Below are 24,376 nucleotides of genomic sequence, written 5' to 3' on the forward strand. Positions count from 1 at the left end.
TTCCAAACTTATACTCTTATGAAATGAACCACTGAACAGACCCCCACTTACATAAAAAAAATGGATTGCATTGACACAGTGGAAAGACCTACCTAAAAGGTACATCCAGGATGATTAATGACATTAATAAACACCAACAGAGATCAAGCATTGTTCTCCACACCATAGAAAAGAGGAAGGAAGGCGCAATTTTCAGAGTTTCCAAAAAGCCCTCCACAGAACAGGACGGTGACAGAGGCAGGCAGATACCTCCTGACATCTAGATGTCTTCCTGGCAATGTGAATGCAATCAGCTAAGAGCTACAGCTGCAAACACTGCTCAGTTTCACATCCTCACTCCTACCTTGCTATCTACTACAGAGGATGTTTTCTATCACTCATCTTATGGCACAGAAACAGTAGTCTACTAAGTGAGAGTTCTGCTCTCCTCCCTCCCTTTTTGTCTTGATCGGTTATCATGTAGGGTAGAACCGTCTGAATTTTTAGAACAAGGATACATGGACAACACAATTATTTAGATTTTGCTGTGCAACAGTTGCGACTTGGTTTATACCAAGTTACTGGAGAGATGTATCATTGGGAGGGAGGAGCACAGTATCTCTGCCCCTCCTATGCTCACTTGGCTAACTCAAGTGTCCACTGGAAACAGCTATTAAGCCTGAAGACAAGTAAAAAAGAGTGACAAGATAATGCTTGTTCAGCTACCATATAAAGCTTATAAATACAACAATTGAAGGCCAGGAAAAGGTAGAAAAGGCTTAATGTTAAAGCCATAGTGTTAATGATGTGGCAGTAACACTACTTATTGATTGCTGAGCATAGCAGTCTGTTGACTTGCCATGAGGGAACACAGACCAGCAGGAAAAAGCTGGCTGCAAGGTCTGATAAAACCAGAGGAGAAAAGGGTGGAGATGAACAGCTGAAAGTTTTGAAAGAAGATAATACAGAGAAAAAAAAAAAAGAAACAAAACAGGCAAATTTCAGTTTGGGGGGAACACTCCAAAAACCTTAATAAAATTTAAAGGTGCAAGTAGGCATAGGGAAATGAAAGGCTTGCAGAAATGCAATTTAGCTACCTATGACACCTTGGAAGCAGTTACCCCTCAGAAGTAAATAAACAATCTCTTCTGGTCAGACTCTTTTACAAGCAGCTGTGATGATCCAAGTTGACAACTGGTACAACATAGATCATGAGTTCACCCAGTAATTCCAACCCTTAGGCTTACTGACAGAATATGTTGTGGAGAGACATCTAATTCTACTTGGAAGATTGCAACAATCACTCATCACTTAGTTGCCCCCTAAGACAAGCCTTCACTCAAAAATACCTCCCATGTCTACGTTGATATGGTTAGTACTCAGTCTCAACCCAAACAGGCACACCTTTACTAAATTCAACATTAGAGGCGCTTTTTTCAAAAAACAGCTATTTTTAAAGCACAATTAATTAAATAATGCTAAATAAATAAATGTTTTATTCAATCTCTGAGATCCTTAGTCTAGTCTTTTTCCCTAGAGAAATTTCATTTAATCAAAGGAAGAAGTCCCAGCGCTCACTGAAACTCTGATCAAATTTTCCCTGATGAACTGGAAGTTCATTTCAGTCTTTTCTCCATCAGATAATATTTCAGTAGTACTTCTGATGGGCAGAGTGACTTCACCTGTGAAGATTCAGACTCTGTCAATGACAACCATCTCTCCTTCAGCATCAAATGCAATCAGGTTTCTCCCAAAACAAGGAATTTATTAATCTTTTCAGTATTTTGGAAGATACAGGTCAGCCATTTAGCTATACTACAAGGCAACTGACAAGATATATGATGATATAAAAGTAGCTGTATCATAATATAAAAGTTACACACACACACCCCTTCCTTACCGTCTTATACTTAGGAGACTCAACTTAAAGGGCAAGAGTAGCCCCAGTACTTCCTAGTACACACTAAATAACGGTAATTTCTGGTACCTCTAAACTGCCTGTTGCTGGCTCCAGAGATTGAAGTTACACACAGGTTCAGAATACCAAAGCAAACACACGAGGAAATGGTTTCTAGTAAGGACCAAGTACTCCATGTCCTCCATCGCAAGAATGGAATTGTCAAAAACTTGGCAACATTAACTATCAAAATCTCTCAGTATTTCCTCAGACATAATAGCTGCACAGATTGTTAAGCATTACTTTAATACATCTTGTATATTAACATGTAAACCTCAACTGAATGTATTGTTATATTGCCAGCAACTGGCAAAGACAAAAACTAATAACTTTCATGCTTCACATGAAAGATGGGACACAAATATGCCTTTTGAAACAAATTTTTCAAGAGAAAGAACAAAAACACGGGGACAAAGCCTATGTGATCCACAATTACAGAAATAAGGAATGGTTGACAAGGTCTTGTTTTTATCTGTGATCACACTCTTTTAGTGATGCAGCAACCCATGAAGCTTCCTGGTACAACTACAACTCTGCTTCTACCAAAATTATATCTAAATTACTATTACCACAGCAGTGACTTCACCACAGAGTTACATTGAAAGACTTCAGTCTTACAGATATTCCCATCACCTGCAACTAAACTATTGCAAGCTCCAACTAAGTTTTAAGATCACTGGGGAAATAAAAAATATTGAGACAGGGAAACTGAGGGTGGAATGGACCTTAAGACTGTCATCCAGCTCAACCTTCTGCAAAGTACAGTGAATGCTGAATTTGGATGATGTTGCTGTTTAGCTGGGCCTTGAAAACCCCCAAAGTCAGAGATTCCACAAGCTCTCTGTATGTTTCAATTCCTGGCCATCCACACGGTGAAATACTCATTATGTCAAGGCAGAAGATCATAGCCATCCTGACCAGGAGCCCATGACAGATGGGGGAGTCAGTGATCCATGCAGGAGCTGAGCAGACCCACACCTGTGCTGGGCTGCATGTCTGGACTGGCCAGCAGGCCCGTGCTGCACGTACTTCGTGGCTGCAGGGGGAGCCCAGCCAGCCCTCTGAAACAGAGAAGCTGCAGCCAGCACCACCAGTGATTATGCCACCAGAGTGGCCTTGCTTTATCTGAAAGTGCAGATGGAAGCTCCCATGTGAGCATCCTTTCTGCCTGACAGCAAAAATTATGAATAGAGTTGTCTTCTTGCAAGGAAATCCAGCAACAGAGCAACATGGGGGTAACCTTTCTGTGGATGGGGTCTGCACAGTGTGTTGCACATGGACTCTTCAAAGGTGTGTTTGGTGCTGTACAATTCAGGGTTCCCAGCATCAAAAGAGATCCAAGATTATCTATACTATTATCTCTTTATATGGTTAGCAGCTTCAATAAACAGAATTTTCAATGCTATTTTATAGTGTCCAAGTGCCTCTCTTATTCAGATCATTACAGAGCAACATCTCCTGGCACTAAACAAACTTTCCATTTCACTTTATGACTACTGTCATAGGCTCCAGCTATGCATCTCTGTGAGGAGTTTGGCTCCATTTTCCTCCATAAACTACTTTGATATTGGCATGCTGTCACAAGATCCCTCAGCCTCCATTCCTAAGTCATGCACATATTGACCATCCTTGCAGACTTCCTGTGGGATGGCAGAGAACAAAACTGGACACAGGGTTTTAGGTGTGGTCTATTAAATGCTGAGTAAACAGGAACAATCACTTTGCTCAGCCCAGTGGCTACACTCCTGTATGTTGCCAGGGTACACTGCTGACTCATGTATAGCATTTCCAGGTTGTATTCCCTGCAGGTGGTTATTCTGTCCTATCTAAAGGGCTTTCCACTTGTCCTTTTTGGATTTCATGAAGGTCCTGTCAGTTCATTGTCTTGTCCTGCTTAGATCTCTCCAAAATGCAGACTTGCCCTTGAGCACAGATACATTCCAACTCCAGATCAGTGACAAAGATACAAAGCAGGACAGATCCCAGAATAGAGTCAGGAAGAGCTCCTCGTAGTCAGTCTCTGAGGTAGAACATGAACCACTGCAGGGAATAAACTAAAACCATACACCTTGTAGTTTATCTAGTTGCCTGGATAGTTTTTATCATTATCTACAAATTCAACTTGCAAATATTTGTTCAGTACTTTGGTGTAACTCACTGATTCACTTAGACTTCTTCTGTGTTTCTAGATGTTTTAATATTTATTTACAAGCTTCAGAACAACAAGTCTTTAAATTCATTTAACATATTATGACACTTACCAGGAAATGCTGCAAACTACTTAAATCAGTACCATGCTTGTGTACAAGTTTGTCTCCTATCATCACTCCCTCAAATGGTGATTTAATCTGTTTAACATCATACTAATTGTGCTTCCTCACTTAACTTTAAAATACTAACCCTATAACCAAGGGTTGTCTGGAATTTTTCTCGTTTAAGTAACTTTAAAAAGTCCACGCACGTCCTATTATATCAAATCCATACAGTCCAACATAGATCTAGGTGTTCAACTGAACAACAAACTGCTTTATGAAGAACAGGTGATGATTCATTTATAAAATAACTTAAAAAAAAATAAGCACATTTCATTAGAGTCAGCCAAACAGTTCTATTACATAACATTTTGTAGCTTCATAGAGTACACAGACAGAAGGAGCTGTTACGTGTGTAGTTTCATTTCTTGTACAGTTCCTTCCACTAAATTTCACTCAGACATCTCTAAAACTAGTTTGATAAGGACAGCAAAACTCCTGTTCTCAGATGGTTCTCGGCTGCTAGCTATGCCAGGTAGTAGGAGGAGAGGTATTAAAAATGCATCTATAATAGTCTTAGTGAGAAGATTAATCTGGTAATTGTACCAGGAAAATCTCAAACTAGTGAAACACCTCATTTTTTTCCTCCTTTTCAGAGATTGGAATTACATGGCAATCCTTCAACTCTTTGCTATTTCCCCATTACATCCAAGGTTTGCAAAAAGAGAGGGATATGATCCTGGTTTAGTCCCTTTAATATTCCAGAGCAAAAGTTATCCAACACTGCTTATGAAAAAATGTTAAAACCATATTTCAAAAATGCTAAATGCAAATGCTGCATCACATCTTTGCTGCAGTCAGTAAATCACTAATAATTCCATAAGGACAGTTGAGAAAACAGAAATACAGAACAGTCCTGCATACCATTAAAATTTTAACAGCTGCCTCAATCAAATCTGTATCTGATACAAGTTTATTCTTTGCTTGTATTTATGACTGGAAAGATAAACTGGAAGTATTTAGCCCTAATGGTCACTGGTTCCTTTGGTTTCTCCCTATGCAAGAAGCAATTCTGCATCCTCTGTCTTGGTATAAATAATCAAAAATGCTAAAATACTAACACAAATTTTTTGAAAAACAAGAATTATTTTTAAAATAACTATAAACTTGAGTTCAAACTCAAGTTTGCTAACTTCCACAGTGTGAACAGATCAGATCAGTTGCTTTCATTGTAAGGACCAATTGTGCACAACTTTTGGAACCACAGGATAATGCAGCCTTAAAGTGCCCCCAGAGGCACCACCCCACGACCTGATCAGAGAAGATCTAGTTAGAGGACGTTGCTCAGGGTATTACTCCATCCAGTTCCAGGTACCTCCACTTATTACTATGAAGAGTGGAAATTTAATTCAACTGCTGTCCTTTAGAGGAAATAAATGAATAAATAAAGAAACAAAGTCACTTTCTTGAGCTCCTGTTATATCCAAGTTAAGTTCATGCTGTAGACTGACAAAGTCAGGGGCGCTACACTGGACAGAAGGTATGAACAAGAGAAATAAATGAGATCATTACAGACTTCTGTTCTTGCTGAACACACAAACACAGGAACAAACCAAACTGGTTCTAGTCTGTGCTTCAGTCACATAACTTTTACTGCTCGTTATGCATGAACCACAGCATCCACCACTCACTGTCAAACTCCCAACCAAGTTTACTGCTTGAAAAGATTCTTTGAACTTACAGACTCAGTAAATCACCCTGTGTAAGCATAACGTGTATCACTTTAAGCAGTGTAAAATGGGGTAGGCTTTGAAATAAAGTGACTCACAGCAAACATCCAAGCAAACAGCTGAAAATTTTAACATGCACAAATACATCCAAATGACTCAGAGCAATCCATACTGCAATCATTCACAAAAAAATCACAACTGAAAGCTTTAAATAATGCAAAGCCTATCAACTTCCGTTGATACACTGTGGAATTTCATCATATTAGGCACTCCAGAAATCCATAGCAAGTTCCTTCAAGGGATGACAATCCAAGGCCCTGAACTGAGTGCACAGTCCTTCAATAACCTCTGCAGGTGAGGGGACCCCAGTCTGCTTCCCATGTGCTATATAACTGAACACCAGTGAGGGAGAAAGAGGTGCAGGGAGAGAATAGCACCCACTCTGAGATCACATTGACAGTCATGGAAAACATGGGGTCTCAAATTCCTGTCCACTGCAGTAAAATTTTTCCTCTTAGTCCAAAGATTTCACAAACAAGGAAGAAACGATTCAATCCAACACGTGGTCAATATTTTTCATTCACAAGTGCAAAGACACAGAGCAAACCTAAACAGCTGTCCCACACTTCAGTTTCAAAACCACAGTGAGATAGCATGGTCAATTTTTATCCACTGTGTTTTCCTCACACTCTTCATGATTCTGATGTGCTACTTCAACTGCTGGAGTGTTTTCAGTTTGATTGAGGTCCTTCTTTCTGAATCACACTTTGATTTAAGTCAGGGTCAAAACACCACATAAAACTTAATGCTGGCATGCTGTAGATTAGCTCTGACAGCAGGATATGACAAACTGGCAGTATATGAGAAGAGACTTTTTATAATAATAAACATATAAGCTTTCTTTCAATCATCCAATATTAATCTATTTTTGATAATCTTGTGAAGCATCCTGGTTTGCTGTTCTAGATATCAGTAAAAAACAAAAAGGAAAAGTTATTTGTTTGAGATTAGAAATAATGACAAAAATGAAATCAGAGTTCCAACATATCAGCGCACTGCTCTGATGACAATATCCCACTTACACTCAGTAACGAACTCAGTTTCTAGGAAGTTCGAAGAGAATACATCAAGCACTAGGAAAAAAAGGTGCTATTTTCACTGGTCTATCTGGTATCGTAATGTAGATGTTTAAACAGATTTTTTTTCCCAGATCCAGCACTAAGATGTAACTTCAAAAATTACAGTCAGCAATTGAACATAGCCTAAATATCAACCTTGCTCTACCTGCACCTCTCTTGTGAACAGATGGGTAGGCAAGAGAACTATCAAAGTAGTCTCAACAGGCTTTCAGTCAGCTGGCCAAATAAAAGATTTTTATTTGATTTTATTTTGATTTTTAAAAAATGAGTTTAAAGTGAAGACTATAAAGTAAAGATTTTCTAAAAATATATAAATGTATATAAATAAGGGACCAAACACAAAAGAGTTCAGGTAAAAAGCATCCTCATGTCAGACATTTATCTTCAAAACACTTAACTTATCATGGGGTTATGACATTATTATGGCTTCCAGCAACCTAAAACAGAGAAGGCTATTCTATGTATGTTGTCTGTCCTTTCCTCCCCCTAAAAAGAAAAACCCAAAACAAAACAAACCGCAAAACACCAAACGAAAAGCACACCAATATAAACTGATAAACTGTCCTCAATCTATGTGGCAATACAGAATGTGCCAGTTACGCTAGGAAAGGATAAGCCTTACAAAAATCCTGAAAATCATACGTATTTGCTAAAGAAACTCTAAAGTTATTTTTTGCCCCTCCTAAATAGCAAGAGGCTCTTTGAGACTGAAATTTTTTCCTGCCATGTCATTCTTTTGCAATGGTTCACAGATTTCCTAAGTGAAAAAAAACAAACATAAAATTTTACAACCTTCTCAGTCTTACTCATTCCTCAGCAATACATGGGCACCCATGAGGACCCAGCTAGGCACAAAAGAAGAAAACTCACGTATCAGTGTTTAGTCTGAAATTGTTGTTTAAGGCTCTCTGGCTGGTTCATCCACAGTTTTCTCTACTCTGATATCTTTTCAGACACCAGATAATTTCCACAAGTTCTATTTCTCTCTCTAGCACAGAGAGTGTGTACAGCAATGCCACAGTTCCTCAAGACTTTGATTTACAGCTAGAACATGCAAACCATTTCAGTTTTACTTCTTTCTTTTAGGCTAAGATCCTTATGTTACATTTTTCCCCCCTCAAACTCCTTAACTAAGATTGGGTACTAGAAACAGTCATGTCTATCAAGAATACTCCAGCATCAATCTTCTTTCTACTTGTGACAGCTCCATCCATAAAGAACTGCTTGCTGGTCCTTCTCCACATACAGCCAGCATAATCTTTTCTCCATCAGCTCCAGCATTCCCCCAGTTTCTCCTCACATATATTCAAGGGAAGAAGAAAAGAGTGTCCTCCACATTTGTTTTTCACTTTCTTTTGTCATATTCTGATCTATTCTTCGCACACTATTCACCTGGCACTTGATTCTATCAAGTTTTTTTCTCTACCAATTCCACTGGAGTATGTACTGGACTGTGTCTTACCACAGACACCTTCAACTCAGTAGTGCTCAGGAGCAACAATGCACAACCTCAGCCCTAATCCCTATCCACAGCTTCCTTCCTGCAGCTGTAGTGAAAAATGTATGCCCACATTTGGAAGATGGAAAGGATATTCCTAGCTACTTCCCTGCTTCCTGACTATTATTTTTAAACTGTGCCTTACTACGTTTAACTTGACACAACCTGGTAAAACCTAAGGCACGTAAGGACAGAGCCTGAAAACCCTTCCTTTCTTCTCAACTACTGTTTCATTCTGAGCTCCCAACTTGGTCTAAAGGCCCAGTGTCTAAAGTGGTCTTTCCTCTCCTGTGCTCAGTCACTACCTCTTGCACACTGATTGTACTTATACTGTAACATAAGACCAGTGGGACTAGATCTCACAAGTCTCTTTAATTTTTGTCTTGCTTTAAAATTATTGTTTAGCTTATGTTTTGTTTTGCTTTTTTTAAATCCAGGGTTTAAACAGTCATTGCACTCAGCGAACAGAAGACTGCAAGACAACACTTTCCAACATGGGATTCACAAATGCAGATTGCCAGTGAATTCTGCTCAGGAGTCCATAAAAGCTAAATAACTGAGGAAAAAAACCAAACAAACACCAAAGAAACACTTATTGGCGACCTTAGATGTACCACTCACAGACTACCCTAAGCAGCAGAACACTTGGCAAGGAAAGCACATGTTAGAAATCTGAAGACTAAAAGAAATCCATGTTCTATTAGAGAAACAAATTTACCTTTTGAAAATGACTGATGTGCTGCTGGGATGTTTTAAGTAACAGACCGTATAAACAGAAGTAAACATTATCACTACAAACCATTAAATTTTCTTGAAGGGCTTCAATTGTATCTGTTCAAACTCCATGAACCTAAAACTGCCTTTGTTTATTTAGGAATGCCAAGAAAGTCCACATAGAAAAAAACCAGCATCTTCTTCAAAAATTAACTGAACCAGACCATGGCCTCAGCTGTCACAACTTTTAGGGTATGAATCAATTCCATCACACCAGTATATGACATCACTGACAAAGCTTATAAACACATATACCTTACTACCTGTGAAGGAATGCAATCACAATCAGAGTTAAAAATAGAAACTTCTCATGGCACCTCTAGGCATACGACTAGCCCCTCCTTCCTAAGCTCCTATTCCATACTCTTTTTATTCTTACTCTTTTTTATTCTTACTCTGTTTCTTCCTGCCAGACCTCAATCTCCTCCCTCCTCCGGTGCACCAACTTGCCTGAAAAGCAAATTCTCCTGCCCAGCCAAAGTATATCTGTTTCACCTGCTTTAGTAATACATTACATTTACCTGCTGCTTTTTCATGCTGCCACACAGCCATGCTTTCAAGTAGACTAGGAGTCTGCACCTTGGAAATGCTTGAAAGCTGTTCTCAGCAATGCTACAGATTATGCTTAGGTGTTTCGCTCGGGGCTTTTTTTCCTTGCTAAACCACAATGAAAAGACTTCATGCCAAGATCACAGACACTACAAGTTAGGGAAAGTCAGACAGTGACTTTATAAAGTTTGGAGAAAACGCCATCGACCCTGCAAAGGCTCCGAATACCTGACAAAAGTTCGGGAACGAAAAGGGGTGTCCCACTGTCACTTGGTGAAGGAGTAAAATCTAATCCATACAAAAGCGTGCATTTCTGCCCTTTCTCATGCAGCTTCGCCAGTCTGTTTGGCTTGGCTTCGTCTCCTGCTGGAAGCCTGCCGCAGGGAAACCAGCTCAGCGCGAGAAAGGCTCGTACTTTATTTATTTATTTCCCTTTCCCCTATTTAAAGGGCAGCTCCAGCTCCATCCCCGTAGCTGTCAGGGAGGAGAAATCCCCGCGAAACGTCAGCGACACACACTCAGACACACAGGGACACAGACACACACACACCCGCACTCCGGCGGCCGCGGTGGCGGGGCGGGGGAAGCAGCGCCGCGACTTCCCGCACGCCCCGGGCAGCGGCAGCCGGCGGGATGCGGGAGCCGGCGGGACAGCACAGCCGGCGGGACAGCACAGCCGCCGGGACAGCACAGCCGCCGGGATGCGGGACAAGGGACGGCGACGACCCCGGGGCGCCTGCCCAGCCGCCCCCCCCACCCCGCCGCCGGGGAGCGGGCGCGGGCCGCGGCCGCCAACGGCCCCACCGCCGCCGGAGGAAGAATAGGAGGAGAGGGGGGAAGGAGGACAAGGAAGGAAAGGGAAATCTGGGTCTCACCTTCCTTCTCGGCCCGGGCCGTGTGGAGGAGCAGCGCCAGCGCGAAGCGCAGCGCCGCGCCCCGCCAGGCGGCCACCCAGCCGCCGGCGCGGGTGAAGGGGCAGCTACCGGGGGAGCAGCGGAGGCAGCGGGGGGAGCAGCGGGGGCAGCCGGGCGCCGCCGTCATCGCGCTGCCGCCACCGCCGCCGCGGGTCCGCCGAGTGTCCGCGTCTGCCTCCGGCCGGGCCGCGGCGCGCGCGCGGAGGAGCTCGGGGCGGGGCGGGGCGGACACCCCCGCGAGCGCGCGCTGCGGCTCCTGACGCGCGTGTCACGGGCCCGCCACGCCCCCTGGCGAGGCCACGCCCCCACCGGGCGAGGGCGGAGAGCAGGTGCCATTTTAAGTGCGGGCAGGGCGCCCCTTTCCTCAGCCCGCCTGCTCTGGCCATAGGGGTGCCCACTAGGTCGCTTTGGTTTGTTTTGGTTTTTTTTTTTGTTTTTTAAATTATTATTATTTTCAATTCTTTTATCTCTTTTTTTTTAAACGTGATTTTAGACCTCCTGTAAGCGCTGGCTGTTCGCGGTGGGGTCATTCCGCGTCTTTAGCGCTCTTTTCTCCCGGTCTCCAGGCGGGCCGGGGGACGCTGTTGTTTCCCTGCCGTCGGGGCTTTTCCCAGGCACGTCCAAGATGGCGACGGGCGGGCAGCTCCTCCTGTGCGCGGTGCCCCGCGGCCTCGCTGGAGAGACGGGGGCGTTTCTCTCCGGCGTTCCTGTCCTTTTCCCGTGTCTTCCCAGCTGGAGGCCCGGAGTGTTGTGCGGCAGGGGTATCGATAGCTTCACCCTGAAGGAATCCCTTCTACCTCAGCTGCTGCGCCGGGCCGGTCCTGTCGGCACAGCAGAAGCGGAGCGCTGGGAGGTTTTGCGTGCCTTAGTCGCGGTGAGACCCAGTGCTGGAGCTGGGGTGTGACACCATGCGCCTGCCACTCTTGAGGGAAGACGTGTACCTACCTACCCCTGTTTGGGTGACACGCGTGGCCGTAAGGCCTTTGGGAACGCCTGGAATGAATTTGCAGGGGGGGAGAAGGCGCATTGTTAAATATATGAGGTTGGTGTCTGTCAAGTGGAGGTTACACTGGGAAATGGGTCCGTGGAACCAGTGCTGACAGAAACTGTGATACCAGGTGTGCCACGTGGAAATGCTCCCAGTAAGAGATGTGAACTGGTTATCGACTGTTCAGGACTGATAGTCTCAAAGTCATCTTGAATAAAGTGTTGAAAGCAAAAGTCTGTAGTACAGTCTATTCACTGAAGAACTACTTTAGCTTTTTTAGAATAAAAACATGTATGCATCCACGTGCTGGTCTCTACTGCTCATTTCACCACCTGATCAACATGTCACACTGGGTTTGAAGTGGTTGAACACATCATTGAGTTTCATCTGTCACAACAGGATAACAGATCTTGGTAGTGTAATAGAGCCAGAGTCTCTAAGGGACTAACAGCCTAACTAAAAATAGTGTTTGTTATGGCTCTTACACAGTCGTAACATGCACTGTTCGTTGTTAGAACTCCCTAAAGACACCTTGAAACTCTGGATGTGGTCGTTTTGTTGAATGATGGCCACAGCATCAGCTAGGTTTATTTTCAAGGCAGAAATGGAATGTTAGAAACTTTTCCCAGCAATAATGATCGTTTCCAGAAGACATGTGAGGAGGAACCAAAGACTTCTGTGTAATTACTAATCTTTCAAAGTTGCATAGTCTTTTGACTACTGCATTGAAAATGGGTATATACAAATCAGTGATTTATGAGCATGAGTCTCTGTTCATATTTCTCAGAACCACCCAAACCACTGTAAATATAAAGCTTGATCGCTGCTGTCAGCAGAAGCCCACATGTTGACTTCTGTGGGGGTTAGGTATGTACATCAAAGAGCACAATCAAACCTAAGAACTCAGAAAGATAAACAGCAGTTAGTGATGCTTTCTTATTACAGTGGACCCTGTAGGATTTTGATTTTACCTTCCTAACTGGGCTTCTGCTGTAGACACATTACTCTTCTGGGAAAAAAAAGTCAGCTATTTTTTATTTCTCGTATTTCGAATTCAGTATTGCACAACCAAGCAGCCAGACTTTCTCGTAATTCATGCTGTAGAGCATCCTACCCACTAAAATGAATGGGAACTCTAATGAAACTAAGATGTAAGCATGGCAAAATCTGCCTTGGAGTAAAAATGGAAATGCCAACTGTGCTATTAAAAAAAAAAAAAGGCCATGATATAAATGAGTAAAGAACCATGAGTCCTACTGTAATAGTATCTATGAATCTTCAACCTTTCAGCATTAAAAGATGGGCAGTTTTTATTTGTTCTAAATACAGAATGTCTTTTGAAAAAGATATTATGAGTAGAAAACAAACAGCTCACAGTACATATTCTCCCTTTCATCTTTGTCCAGAACTCCCACTGTTTTCTGTGCAGGAAAAACCAATACAATATGGCCCAATGTCTGTAAATGATAAAGCAGAAAAGCATTCCATTAATTTATTTCTGCTTTAATCTGGGTTATATTATTTCATACATATTTGAGACTCTTCAAGTTGTTTCATTTATACATGCAGTGCATATAATTATCAACATTTGGATACTGCAGTGTTGCTTGAGCATGTTGAACAGTTTAAAAAACAATTTCTATACCAGAGAAAAAGCTTCTTATAATAAACTATGACAAGACATAGAATATAGTTCTTATGGAAGTGTATTTGTGTTCATAAACAGAAATTACATAAATACTTAGACATTAAAGTTCAACAGCTGACTCATCAGATGTAGGAATGCCCTGTTCTAGAGGAGAACACATTAGAAAGACTTTGAAATAGAGAGCTGTACTCTGATTCCTGCAGTCATTGCCAGCTTTGCTAGCATGACTGCTAGAGCAAAGTTAACACCAGGAGTGTGGTGGTCAGTCCATCCTCAGTGAAAAATTGGTGTACCTGAAGACTGCTACATTTACTGAGCTGTGGTAGCTTAAACAGTTACTTCTAAGCACAGCAAAGTGCCGGCATTCAATTATCATGAAAGATACCTTTGTTTATAGTCTATAGCCTTTTTTCTTTTTCTTTTTTCCCCTGGTCAAGGAACCAGACTTGCTAAAATACAGATGTGTGATTTCTGCCACCTTGATATGGAAGCGGAAATTTCTGGGAGAATATCAGTCTGCTTACTTAGAAGCTGTAACCTGTTCAACTGCTGGTACTCACTAGAGATTATCTGTCTGACAGACTACAAAAGCAGTAATTCATTGTTTGAACCACCTTGTCTCTTCTGCAGGGAATTACCTCTTCTGTGGGACATGGATCAAATCCAAGTGATATTGCACTCAAATAAATGATAAATTTTTGTGGGATCAGTTTCTCAGGATCTGGGAGCACATGAACTCTCTTAAGTTAGCATTGAGATTTCTGTCATGAATGTGCCTTAGGTTACTTTCTTTTTGCTTTTACCAAATCTTGTACATTGTTAATCTGTAAAAGATAAACCAAGCAAAGGAAGAAATGGAGATAGAGGAGGCTGTTGTGTAATTTGTGTAATCCAATCAACTCCTAGTAGTTTGTTTATTAGTATTTTTCAAGTTATTTTTAAATAACTTTAAAAATTCCCCTGAAAATTTTGCACAGGCTCTGCTCTTCATTGCCAACAAGATTTTCTGATAGTCAGTCTTTCCCTGCCTCTTTTAATTTATTCCTACTTGTTCCCATATGTATATGCCCAAGTATTTCCTTTCCATTCTTAAGGTTTGCATTACTTAAGCATTTACTGGCTGGAGACATGCCTCCATCTACCTCTGCTTTAACAAAACTGGATGCATTAAGCTCTTTTAACCTTTCTCTATAAAACCACTCTTCCAGATAATGCTTGTTGCTGTTCCTCAAATTGCTTCATTTGCCTCAGTGTTATGATGGATGACAGAGAAACAATGCACATAGCACCACTGAGTCTGCTAGGGAAAAGTTGTCCTTCTGGAAATGTTTTTGAGCTGCCAAAATGACTTTGCATCAATTCAGTGCTCTCCATCACTTGGCTGTGTTTTTGAGCACCCTAAAGCAGAGTTTACTAGCCAGTGGATCTGCAGTGTGTCTTTTACTTGCCAGTATTGGACCTGTGTGCTGAAGGCAGCCCTGCACTGAGGAGCAGTGGCTCGGGACTCCCCCACTGCTTCATCTTCTGTGCCAGCTTCAAGTCATTGAAGGGCTTTGTTTCCAACACTTTGTTTCCAACATTGGTGGCATTGTGAAACTTGTGCATGACTTGAGGACATATGATATATTGGGATTTTAATAGTCAGGATTTTGTACAAGATTTATTTTCAGTGAACCCTTGTTACTTTTTACTCAATGATTTTATTTTCTAGATAAACAGTGGTAAACTGGGGGGAGTGGTACTTGTTCTACTTCAATTTTCTGTTTGCTTAATCACTCATATGATCATGCACCTAAATTAAAATCCACTTTCTTTAAACTTTCTTTAAAAATTTTACATTTCAAGCATTAAATGTAATGATCCAGAAGTTACTTTCATGGAGAAAGAGATGATGACCTTTTGACTGGGCTCATAATCTGATGCACACGTGACTCTGATTTTAGTTTGCCACATCTCTCTAATAAAAGAACAGTAAATAAAAGATGCAGTGTTTTGCTGGCAATAGTGCTAGCTGTAGTATCCCTGTTGTTAACTGTTGCTGTGGATACACACCTGGAAAGATGCATGAAATAAGCATTAGCCTCATTTATTTGACCACCAGTTCAGGTTTCCCTACTGGTACGTCAGTGTCTTTGAAATGCCCTGTCATTGTCCCTCTCTCCTGCAGTGATCCTAGCACCAGGCAGAGTGGGCTGGGATGACCTAATTAGTTGTGTCTGGCATGTAGGTTTGATACATAAAAAGGTGAAGGAATGGAGGAGGCTGTCTAGAAATGGATGTTGTGTGGCTGTAGTACAGTAGCTGTTACTTGACCTAATGCATTTGCAGTGTCCTCATGCCCTATCCCACGCGGTGCTGTGCACTGGATCCTAGTGAATTTGGGAGATAGAGCACAAAGGGCACTATCCCGCCTCAATGCCTGACATAGCAGAAGACTTAAACGCCAGGTTAGCCTTGTGCATACAAGCACTGTCAGTGAAGAGATTGCTCCTGTTTGGCTGTGTGTTTGTTAGATGCCTTGCTAGTATGAGCCAGATATTCCAGATTCATTCCCCAAGGGTGCAGCAATACAGCCCCATTTGCTGTCAGCACAGTATTATTGCCTCTCCCAATGTTTGGCAGCCTGGCACAATTTCAGGTGGAGTGGATAGGTGTTTTGGTGTGACAGCAAGATGTGTGATATTTATTCCACCCATACTCCACACTGATTCAGCAGATCTGGAACTTTCTAATACAGTCCTCATCTCTATCATAGTCTGGTAGAAATCCAAGACTGCTGACATGGTACCATAGTGTGGTATGTACCCACAGAATCATGCTAGATAGATGCTAATTTTATGGTAAATCCTTTGTATTGAACTTTCTTCCATAACAGCAGACATCTTGTGCTAAAACATCTGTGACTGCAGAAGTATTCCACTGATGCAATAGAAAAGCAGAGAAAGAAATAGAAAATAAATGGACCTAAACAGAATGCTGATAAACCAAATATCTTGTTCAGCCCAAAGATACACAGGACTGCATCCTTAAATTCCTAAAGCTTTTCTGAGTGTTGAAACTTCACTGGAAACCTGTTCTTTCAGAAAAACTGGATTCTACTAAAATAGTGATACACTCAGCTATGTGCTATATTTTCTGATGAGGACATCCAACAGCATTGCAATGATGGGCCAGTGCCAAAGGGTTTCTGTGCTTGGGTGAAAAGATGTTGGCTTATATTCAGACTGAAGTGAAACTCATTTTCATGGAGAGTTTGAAATCACCAACACAATCATTTTTCCTGTTGTCTCCATGCAGATTCAGAAGCTCAGCCACAGACACCTACAACTGAAATTCCTGGCCAGAGTTTATCAGTCCCAGATTAACTGCCAATGCTTGTGGAACCTATATCATAGAAGGGTATTTTTTATGAGGTACTGTTGATTTCAATTTACAAGCTGAACAGAACAATAGATGAAGTGTGCAAAGAGGGCACACATCAAATGCTGTGGATTTCGATTGCTGCCTGGGCCCCTCATCCTCAAAGGAGACCAAAGTCAGAGACGTCTGCTCATAAAGATTACCTTGCAGGATAAGGCAGGATGAAATTCTGATGGAAGAATTTGATTAAATGCCTTAAAAATTGAAAATGGTTCAATCTGGCTTTTACTGCTTTCTGTTCATGTGTTGTGTCTTCTGCTCTGTGTTTTTAAAGTCTCACTTGTGAAGCTTGAGGAGTTTGATGATTACCTCATTCTCATTGCCCTCTAGACAACACCAAATACTTTCTCCATCTTAACTGAGTCATATGCTCTATGATATGAAGTATAAGTAAGGGGATGTCTGGACTTTCCTGTCCTTTCAGGTAGCCTAGGTTATCATTAGTACTGGCAATCTGTACACAGGCTCTCAGATAGGCACTTCTCTTTTGCTCTGCTGTTGTCTCTTTCATTTCTGTTTCTGGGTTGGATTGTATAAATGATGGCCCTTCACTCTTGTTTGACTTCCCCTCTGCTGCTGTGGGTAAGCATCTCTTTCACTTCTGCATGTTATAATAGAAAAAAAAAAAACAAAAAAGATGAGACCAAATGCTAGGGTAAACTCTCATGGTACAGCCTTGTCTGTTTGGAAAGATTTTCCATGATATTCTGTTGATGTGAACTGGTCGACATCACTTTAACATGTCTCTCATGCTTATCTCATCTCTCACACAGGGAAATAAAGGCTTCCAAGAAGCACTACAAAGATACTTATGAGTGAGGGTTAGCTCCAGTACAGACTGTACCAGTATGAACATTCAAGGCTCTATTCCCTCAGCCTCCATGTTTGTTTGTGATCTCTTCACTTTCTTTTAAAATGTGCTGTGCAGTCCTTTTTGTGCTATAAGGCTCCAGGGGAAGGAGTGAGATCTGAGGAGATGAGGTGTAGAGTTCATAGGTGTTGTCTCCCTTTCACCCTTCAGAGGAGACACCAAGCAGGACAGAAAAAAGAAAGGCAGAAAAAGAGAGAAGTGGCACCAGCTGAGCAGGACAGGACTAACAGTGCTTCTGCAAGACACTTAAGTAACAGTATGGAGCTGAGCAAATGGGATATAGCCAGTACTTCAGGAATTTGCTGAAGTTCCCAGTGCCACCTCATCCTAACAGGGCTAGCATGTTTTAGTTTCCTGCAAGATTTTATGTAGCATCTATCAAATCCCAGTCTGCATAAGCTGAAATATGGCTGAGTGTGATACATCCCAGTCTTTTGTTATACAACAGAGTACAAAAAGATTCAAAAGACTAAGGGCTGCCTTGAGTGAGGAGTTGCGGTTGGTTGGAGTGCCAAGGAAGCCTAATTTGAGGCTCCTGCATAACTAGTTATTTTTTTGGAAGAAATTTGTTTTTAATAAGAACCTGCTGCTCTTCTTCCAGGTGCTGCTTTCCCATCGAGCAACACAAGAGCTGTCAGCCTTGCCTGTCCAAACTGAGGCATAGACGTCTGGGCATGCATCAGGGTGGAGGTGGAATTTCATCTCACAGAGAGAACTGAGAACCCAGAGAAAACAGAGCATTTTGGAACTGACGTTCTCTCTGGAATATTAAAATACCTTATGCATACCTCAGGGATTATATCTGTACCGATGGGTGTGGAGAGCTGCTTGCCTGCTCTCATACTTTGAGCTGCCAGGCTGCAGGCCAGCTCTGATATGAAAACTGAAACCGTGACAGCGTGACACTGTGTGTGCATTTACCATAACTGTTCTCTCTGCAGGACTTATCAACACAGCTCTGAGCTCTTGGTTAGTGCAGCTACCTGATACCCAGACCAGACTGGATAACATCCAGCTGGCTCAGAGTATAAGCAACTGCATGCACCACCTTGCATGGCACTTCTGCTCGGTTGCAGTAGTCAGTTCCCACAATGGCTACTGCAGTAGTTGTACACAGACATGGAGTGAATTGCTAGTCACTGCAGTAGAAAAAAACTCTTCCTGTGACAACACTCTTAGTATATAATTTCATCTTTCATAGTACATAGTCCTTTTGGATCGTTCAAGTAAAACGTGAAAATGACAATATTTTGAAACCAAAGGAAAAACAAATTAAAACCAGAACCGTGCTAAACTGACATATTTAAAATTACTTAGAAATGAAATTAAGCTTTTCAAGACAAATGAGTTTCTTGTGGCTCCAAAAGAAACAGTAAGCAATAAAATCCAGACTTGTGTGTAAATTATTTAGGTGGCAAATGGGGAGGAAACTGTCATGGAGGGTTTAGCTGAACAAAGTACATTTGCAAGTTCATGAAAAACCCACGTAAGAGAGAGTTCCACACTAAAACTGAATAGTATGACTCAACTTGATCCAGATAAGATTTTCCTAGGGGAATAAAAGACAAACCTTTGATCTTGGTTACTATGATAGAAAATTGAGCAATAAATAATGGTTCTGTTAATGTCTTAATCATAGCTCATACATTATATTCTTTTGCTAACAGTCCTTTGCTTCTCATTGTACTTTGACACAGTGTGATTGCATGACTGTATCAAGTAAAGTCCGTAGCTCTTCCAGAGGAGGCCTGTTTCCTTGCAGCCCACCAAAACTGGATGTGTCAGAAGAAAGGAACTAGATGAAAAGCAGCCAAGGGGTCCTCCTGGCTGGGGACTGTGGAGTCAGCCATCAGCCTGCTTTCCTGGAAATACTCGTAAGAGGAGCATCCCCAGAGAACCGTTTGGGCAAACAACGACAGATGGATCTGGGTAGTCAAACTTCTTGCTTAAGCAACATCTGCTGGTGTTGGAAGTATCCAGAAAGACACGCCACGCTTAAAAATGAAACAAACGAGTCTGCAAGAAGAAGAAGAGCAAACCAAGATAAATTAGCTGTGATAACCTATATTTTACCCATAACCCTCCATGGAAAAGTTGCACAGCAGAAGTCCTGACAGGTAGAAAACAGAGATCATTCAGTATCATAATCAAGCCTGAGCCCAATAAGAGCTGATCATGTCCTGAAGTTCCAGGTATTAAACTCTCAATTCTGCTCAAAACATAGTTATTTCTAATGCCTTCTAGTTTACCTGCACATTGCTTCTAAAGTATGGGGAAAGCAAAACACTTAAGAATTTTGGTTGGTGAAGCTTTGTTAGATTCTTGTGTGGTTTGTGAGTTCTTGTGATCTTTTTAAAGTCAGAAAACTGAGATACAGAATGGTTACACTGATCGAAAAGCAGGAAGAGAGAACACCAAGGCTTTGAATAGAAAACATAAAAATTCATAAGAAAAGGTATGAGGAAGCGTATTTTTGAAACTATTATCTCTAATAAAAAACCAACAAGACCTAGTGCTACTGTGATGTTCTATGAAATTCTCACACCTTTTACTACATTTCACTTATTTGATCATACATTTCACCATATTGAGCTAATGACTGAGCAGGCTGTAAACTTTTGCTCAAAGATAATGAAGACACAGTACCCTGATGAAAAATCTCTGTGTCTGCATGTAGCAGATTAAGGCTGGTTCCATTAGTGTCAGAATCACCTCTGTACTGTTTTATTCACTTTTACAGATACAACTGTCAATAATTACTTGGCCTTCTGTTTAAACAGGAAAACACCTGGGCATTGATAAATGAGTTAGTACCTTAGTGGCAACATGTGTAGGAAGCTGTGTTTCTGGAGGACAAGTGAAAACTGAGTTATTTATAGTTTAACCTTTCATTTCTTTTCATGCTTCATATCTTTGAAACCAGTGTCATTTTTAGCTCTTCAAAATACAGAGGCACCAGTTTCATTTTTGCAAACCTACATATTTAAAGAAGGATGTTTAAACATTGGCAACTTTGTATTTCTAAATGTTAGTGTTCTGGTTTTCATCTAAATAAAGGAAGCAGGATTTTCTGTTGAAATACAAGTTTGTAAGCACAAAAGCTACAGTTGGGAAAATATGTGGAGGAAAAAAAAGCCTATTAAAAATATCTGTGTTAAAATTGGACTATAATGACTGCTGCAATATTGCTGTTACCAATGCAGTTGCCGTAAAAAGCAGAGTACCAGGGCCAAGTACAGAAGCAAGAGGAATTAACTTTTAGCTACTCCAGCAGGGCAGAGCCCTGTGAATCACACTAGGAAGCCTAGATCAAATCCTCTTATGTAAACATCATACAGAGCTGCCTCAAATCCTCCGCACACCCTAGGAGGACTGCTGATGTGGCACTCTCCAAACACACATTTGCTTTGCGTAATTGTGGGCAGTTGCTCTCGGGTGCAGGAGGGCTAAGTGTGAGCCTTCATATTGTCTGCTCAGGGAGAGCAAAAATAAATACAGGAAGGCAAACTCTGAACATGGCTGTGGGCTCCCAGGGCCACCCCATACACCTCTTGTTGTTGCTGACCTCGCCAGAGACAGGATATCCTCTCCCCAGCACACCAATATCTCACGCCTGATTTCAAGCCCTTGAAGAGCCAGGTGGTCTATCTCAGTCCTAGGTTCTCCTGGATCTCCAGTCATGTCACTGGTGTCCCCCTGCTTTTCCCAGCAGGTTGTCTGCTTCAGTGAGGAATGCTGAGGACCCATCTCCTGTTTTACACCAATGTTTAACTTGCTGAATCAGGACTCCATGTAATGATTCAGACCTGGCTTCTGGTGACTAATCCTGGGCACTCCCTTCCTCCTAGGCAGCAGTAGCTCCTCAGTGTTCCCAAAATGTTCAGCCAGGCAGCTACAAAACTGGAAGCCAGATGTTCTGCTTACTCCCACTGAACAAGTGATGGCTGTTTTTTATTTATACAGCAATGTCAATTTTTAGTCTGAACTTAATTTTTTTCTTTTCGATCTGTGCAGTTATATGATCAAAAAGTATAATCCCTGCAGACACAGGTCCTATAGTTTATGGAACTGATTTTCTTGAAGAAAGTCTGGGTGGGGTTCTGTGAAATTTCTATTGGTGCTCTCACTGAGCTGGGATCAAATGTGAAATAAAGCAAATATCTTAGGACAAATACCTCATTATAGGCATGGTTTTATCTATGTAAAGTTTTCTTCTTCCAGGTTATTTTATCATTCACACATACAAGTTTAAGACTTAGAGAAGCACTATGAGTAAAAGCTCTAGCACAACTTCCATTTTCCTCTCCTCACCCATCAAATATAAGAAGTGTGATATAATATAAACATAGTAATTTCCCACAGAGACAGCCATACAGCACCACAGCCAGGTGCTCTCTGCAACCTTTCCCTATTTTTTTCAGCAAGAATTTGAAAGCATTATCAGTTTGATCACTGTTGTGATTTCCGTGGTTGAAGGAAGCTCACCAGTCCTCACAGGCTTCTAGTGTGAGAATGCCTGCTCAAGTTGGGGGGGATACCCTTAATTCTTGATTCTAGATTATAGGTGAGACAAAGTGTTTGTTCTATCAGCCAGGCCCATCCATCCTATGAAATTTGTCTCTTCAAGGTCTCAGTGCAGAAACCAATGGCATCCCTCGAGAGTTAAGCCTTCTTAACTTCTAATCTTCTAAAACAGCTTGAGAGACATTTTGGCTTGGTCTGGATCTTCCTCCTGTGGGTTTTCCTGAATGTGTTCAGTTTTCATCTCTTATATTAGATAATTTCTTAACCTCTGAAATGTCTGTGGCATATGCATGAATATGAAAGGTACTCTGCAGACCTCGCAGTAGTTTGTGCTCTGTCTTAATTTGTCAATGTCAGTGTAACTAGATGATGCAGACTCACAGTCAAAACCAATTCGGCTCTTGACTGCAGGAAAGTTTGCTGCTATTTTGAATTACATTTCTTATAGTTATTGCAAAGCTTTGACTCTATTGTTAGTCAAGTGGCGGAGTAGGGTTTTTTTTTAATAGTTCCAATATAGGAAGGTCAAGATGATGTGGATGTGGTCAGGTCATTTTCCACCACCCAATACCTCATAGGTAGCCACTATAATAAGGAAAAAAAAAAAGCCAAACCAAAGGCACATTGTGGTATAACATTTGCTACTACACCCAGTTGCATACTCAAATCATTGCAAATTTAAGGTAAATGGGTTGGTTGTATTAGAGCAATGGCTTCTATTCTTTGTCCTCTGTGAATATTTCCCTAATACTTAGACAAAGTGGGGTGTTTCACAATTTTTTGCCATGACATGCTGTGAAGTGTTTGGCTGTTGTCCTTAGAATCTGGTAATGTCAACCAGATTTTTGTTCTTATTTGGAGCTCAACTTTTGATGCCACATGAGGCAGCATCCTGACAAGAAGAAAACCTGATGGCACAGCTGTAGTTTCAAATACTCCAACAGGCTCATTTAGGCATACTGTTACACAATGACCTAGTTTAGAGCTGTCACGAGGAGCAATTAATCTTTGTCACTCCATACTCATTCTAGAAGCACCTGAAGCCCAAAGAACTCCCTGGAGCCACATCTCTTCCTGCCAGCTTTCTGTGGAGGGGTTCGGTTCTGCTCCAGAGCACAATTATTTGCTTCAGTATCTCAGAACACCTTCAGGGCCCCTAGATGAAGGCAGCTCTCAGTACAAGAGCAATAGAAATACTGATCACAAAACATAATCCACTGAGTTTACATACCCAACACAAAGTGGATGGGAGATTAATTTCTTTTGAACTCTGGATCAGACAGTCATTAGTAGCTCCCAGTGTTATTAAGGCAGTACATTTCCTTCCCATTCAGACTTGTATGTATTTTCCATGGATCATACTTCTACCAAATCACAATTATTTTCAGCTGTTGATTTCTGCTTGGAGCAGCAGGTGTCTGGACAGCTCTTCACACATGTTGCTCTGGTTGCTGGGTGCTGACATCTCTGCAGCTCCTATTTTCCTGGATGAGGCCTCCCTCTATATGGACAACTCCACCTCCTTTGGGTTTTTGTCTCTGCACCATCTACAAATACTGTCTGGCCCAGGAGGCCCCTAAAACAGCTTTTTTCACCTGACCCATGGGATGCCTGTGAATGCATTGCAGTTGGGCCTCCTCCAACTCTTTAGTCACTTCACTAGAAATGTTTCCTTGAAATGCTGCATCTGGTCTAAATAACTCACCCTGAGGCTGGGAATTCACAGCTGATACCTTTAAAAAAACACCCTAAGTTCTGTCTCAGTGTTTATAGTCCATTGCTAGCATGTCCATGGAGCTATCTTCTGCAGCTAACAAACTATGAGTTGCCTTTGTGCAAACAATTTTCAAAGCAAATGTTAACACAAAAGTCTCTAATAGTCTCCCACTGGGCACACAGTCTCTGTGTATTACTCACTCTAAATTCAATACACAAAGTTCTGCCTTGTTAAACCTATCTTCTGACGAGAAAAGGGAAACCCCCAGCAAAGCTTCCTCAATGCAAGTACCTTCCTCCATCCTGTGGAGGCTTCCCTTCTGCTGCTTTTTGGTTTGCTGTTTAGTCACAATATCCAAGGAGACATATTTCTGTGTTTTTCCTTCCTGCACATCAAGAAAAGATTTATAAGACTTT

General features: G+C 41.6%; 1 protein-coding gene across 1 annotated transcript in view; it reads right to left on the reverse strand.

Moving 5' to 3' along the window:
- TMEM131 (transmembrane protein 131) overlaps positions 1-11,044 on the reverse strand; it is a 91,173-nt gene extending 80,129 nt beyond the window's left edge. Inside the window, exon 1 of the mRNA XM_086880553.1 lies at positions 10,754-11,044. Within this exon, the coding sequence (XP_086736679.1) occupies positions 10,754-10,919 (166 nt within the window). The 5' untranslated portion in view covers positions 10,920-11,044. The remainder of the gene's footprint in view (positions 1-10,753) is intronic.
- Positions 11,045-24,376: the final 13,332 nt, after the last annotated feature.

This window comes from Cyanistes caeruleus, chromosome 3 (assembly GCF_971803275.1).
Source record: "Cyanistes caeruleus chromosome 3, bCyaCae1.hap1.1, whole genome shotgun sequence".
NCBI classification, from domain to species: domain Eukaryota; kingdom Metazoa; phylum Chordata; class Aves; order Passeriformes; family Paridae; genus Cyanistes; species Cyanistes caeruleus.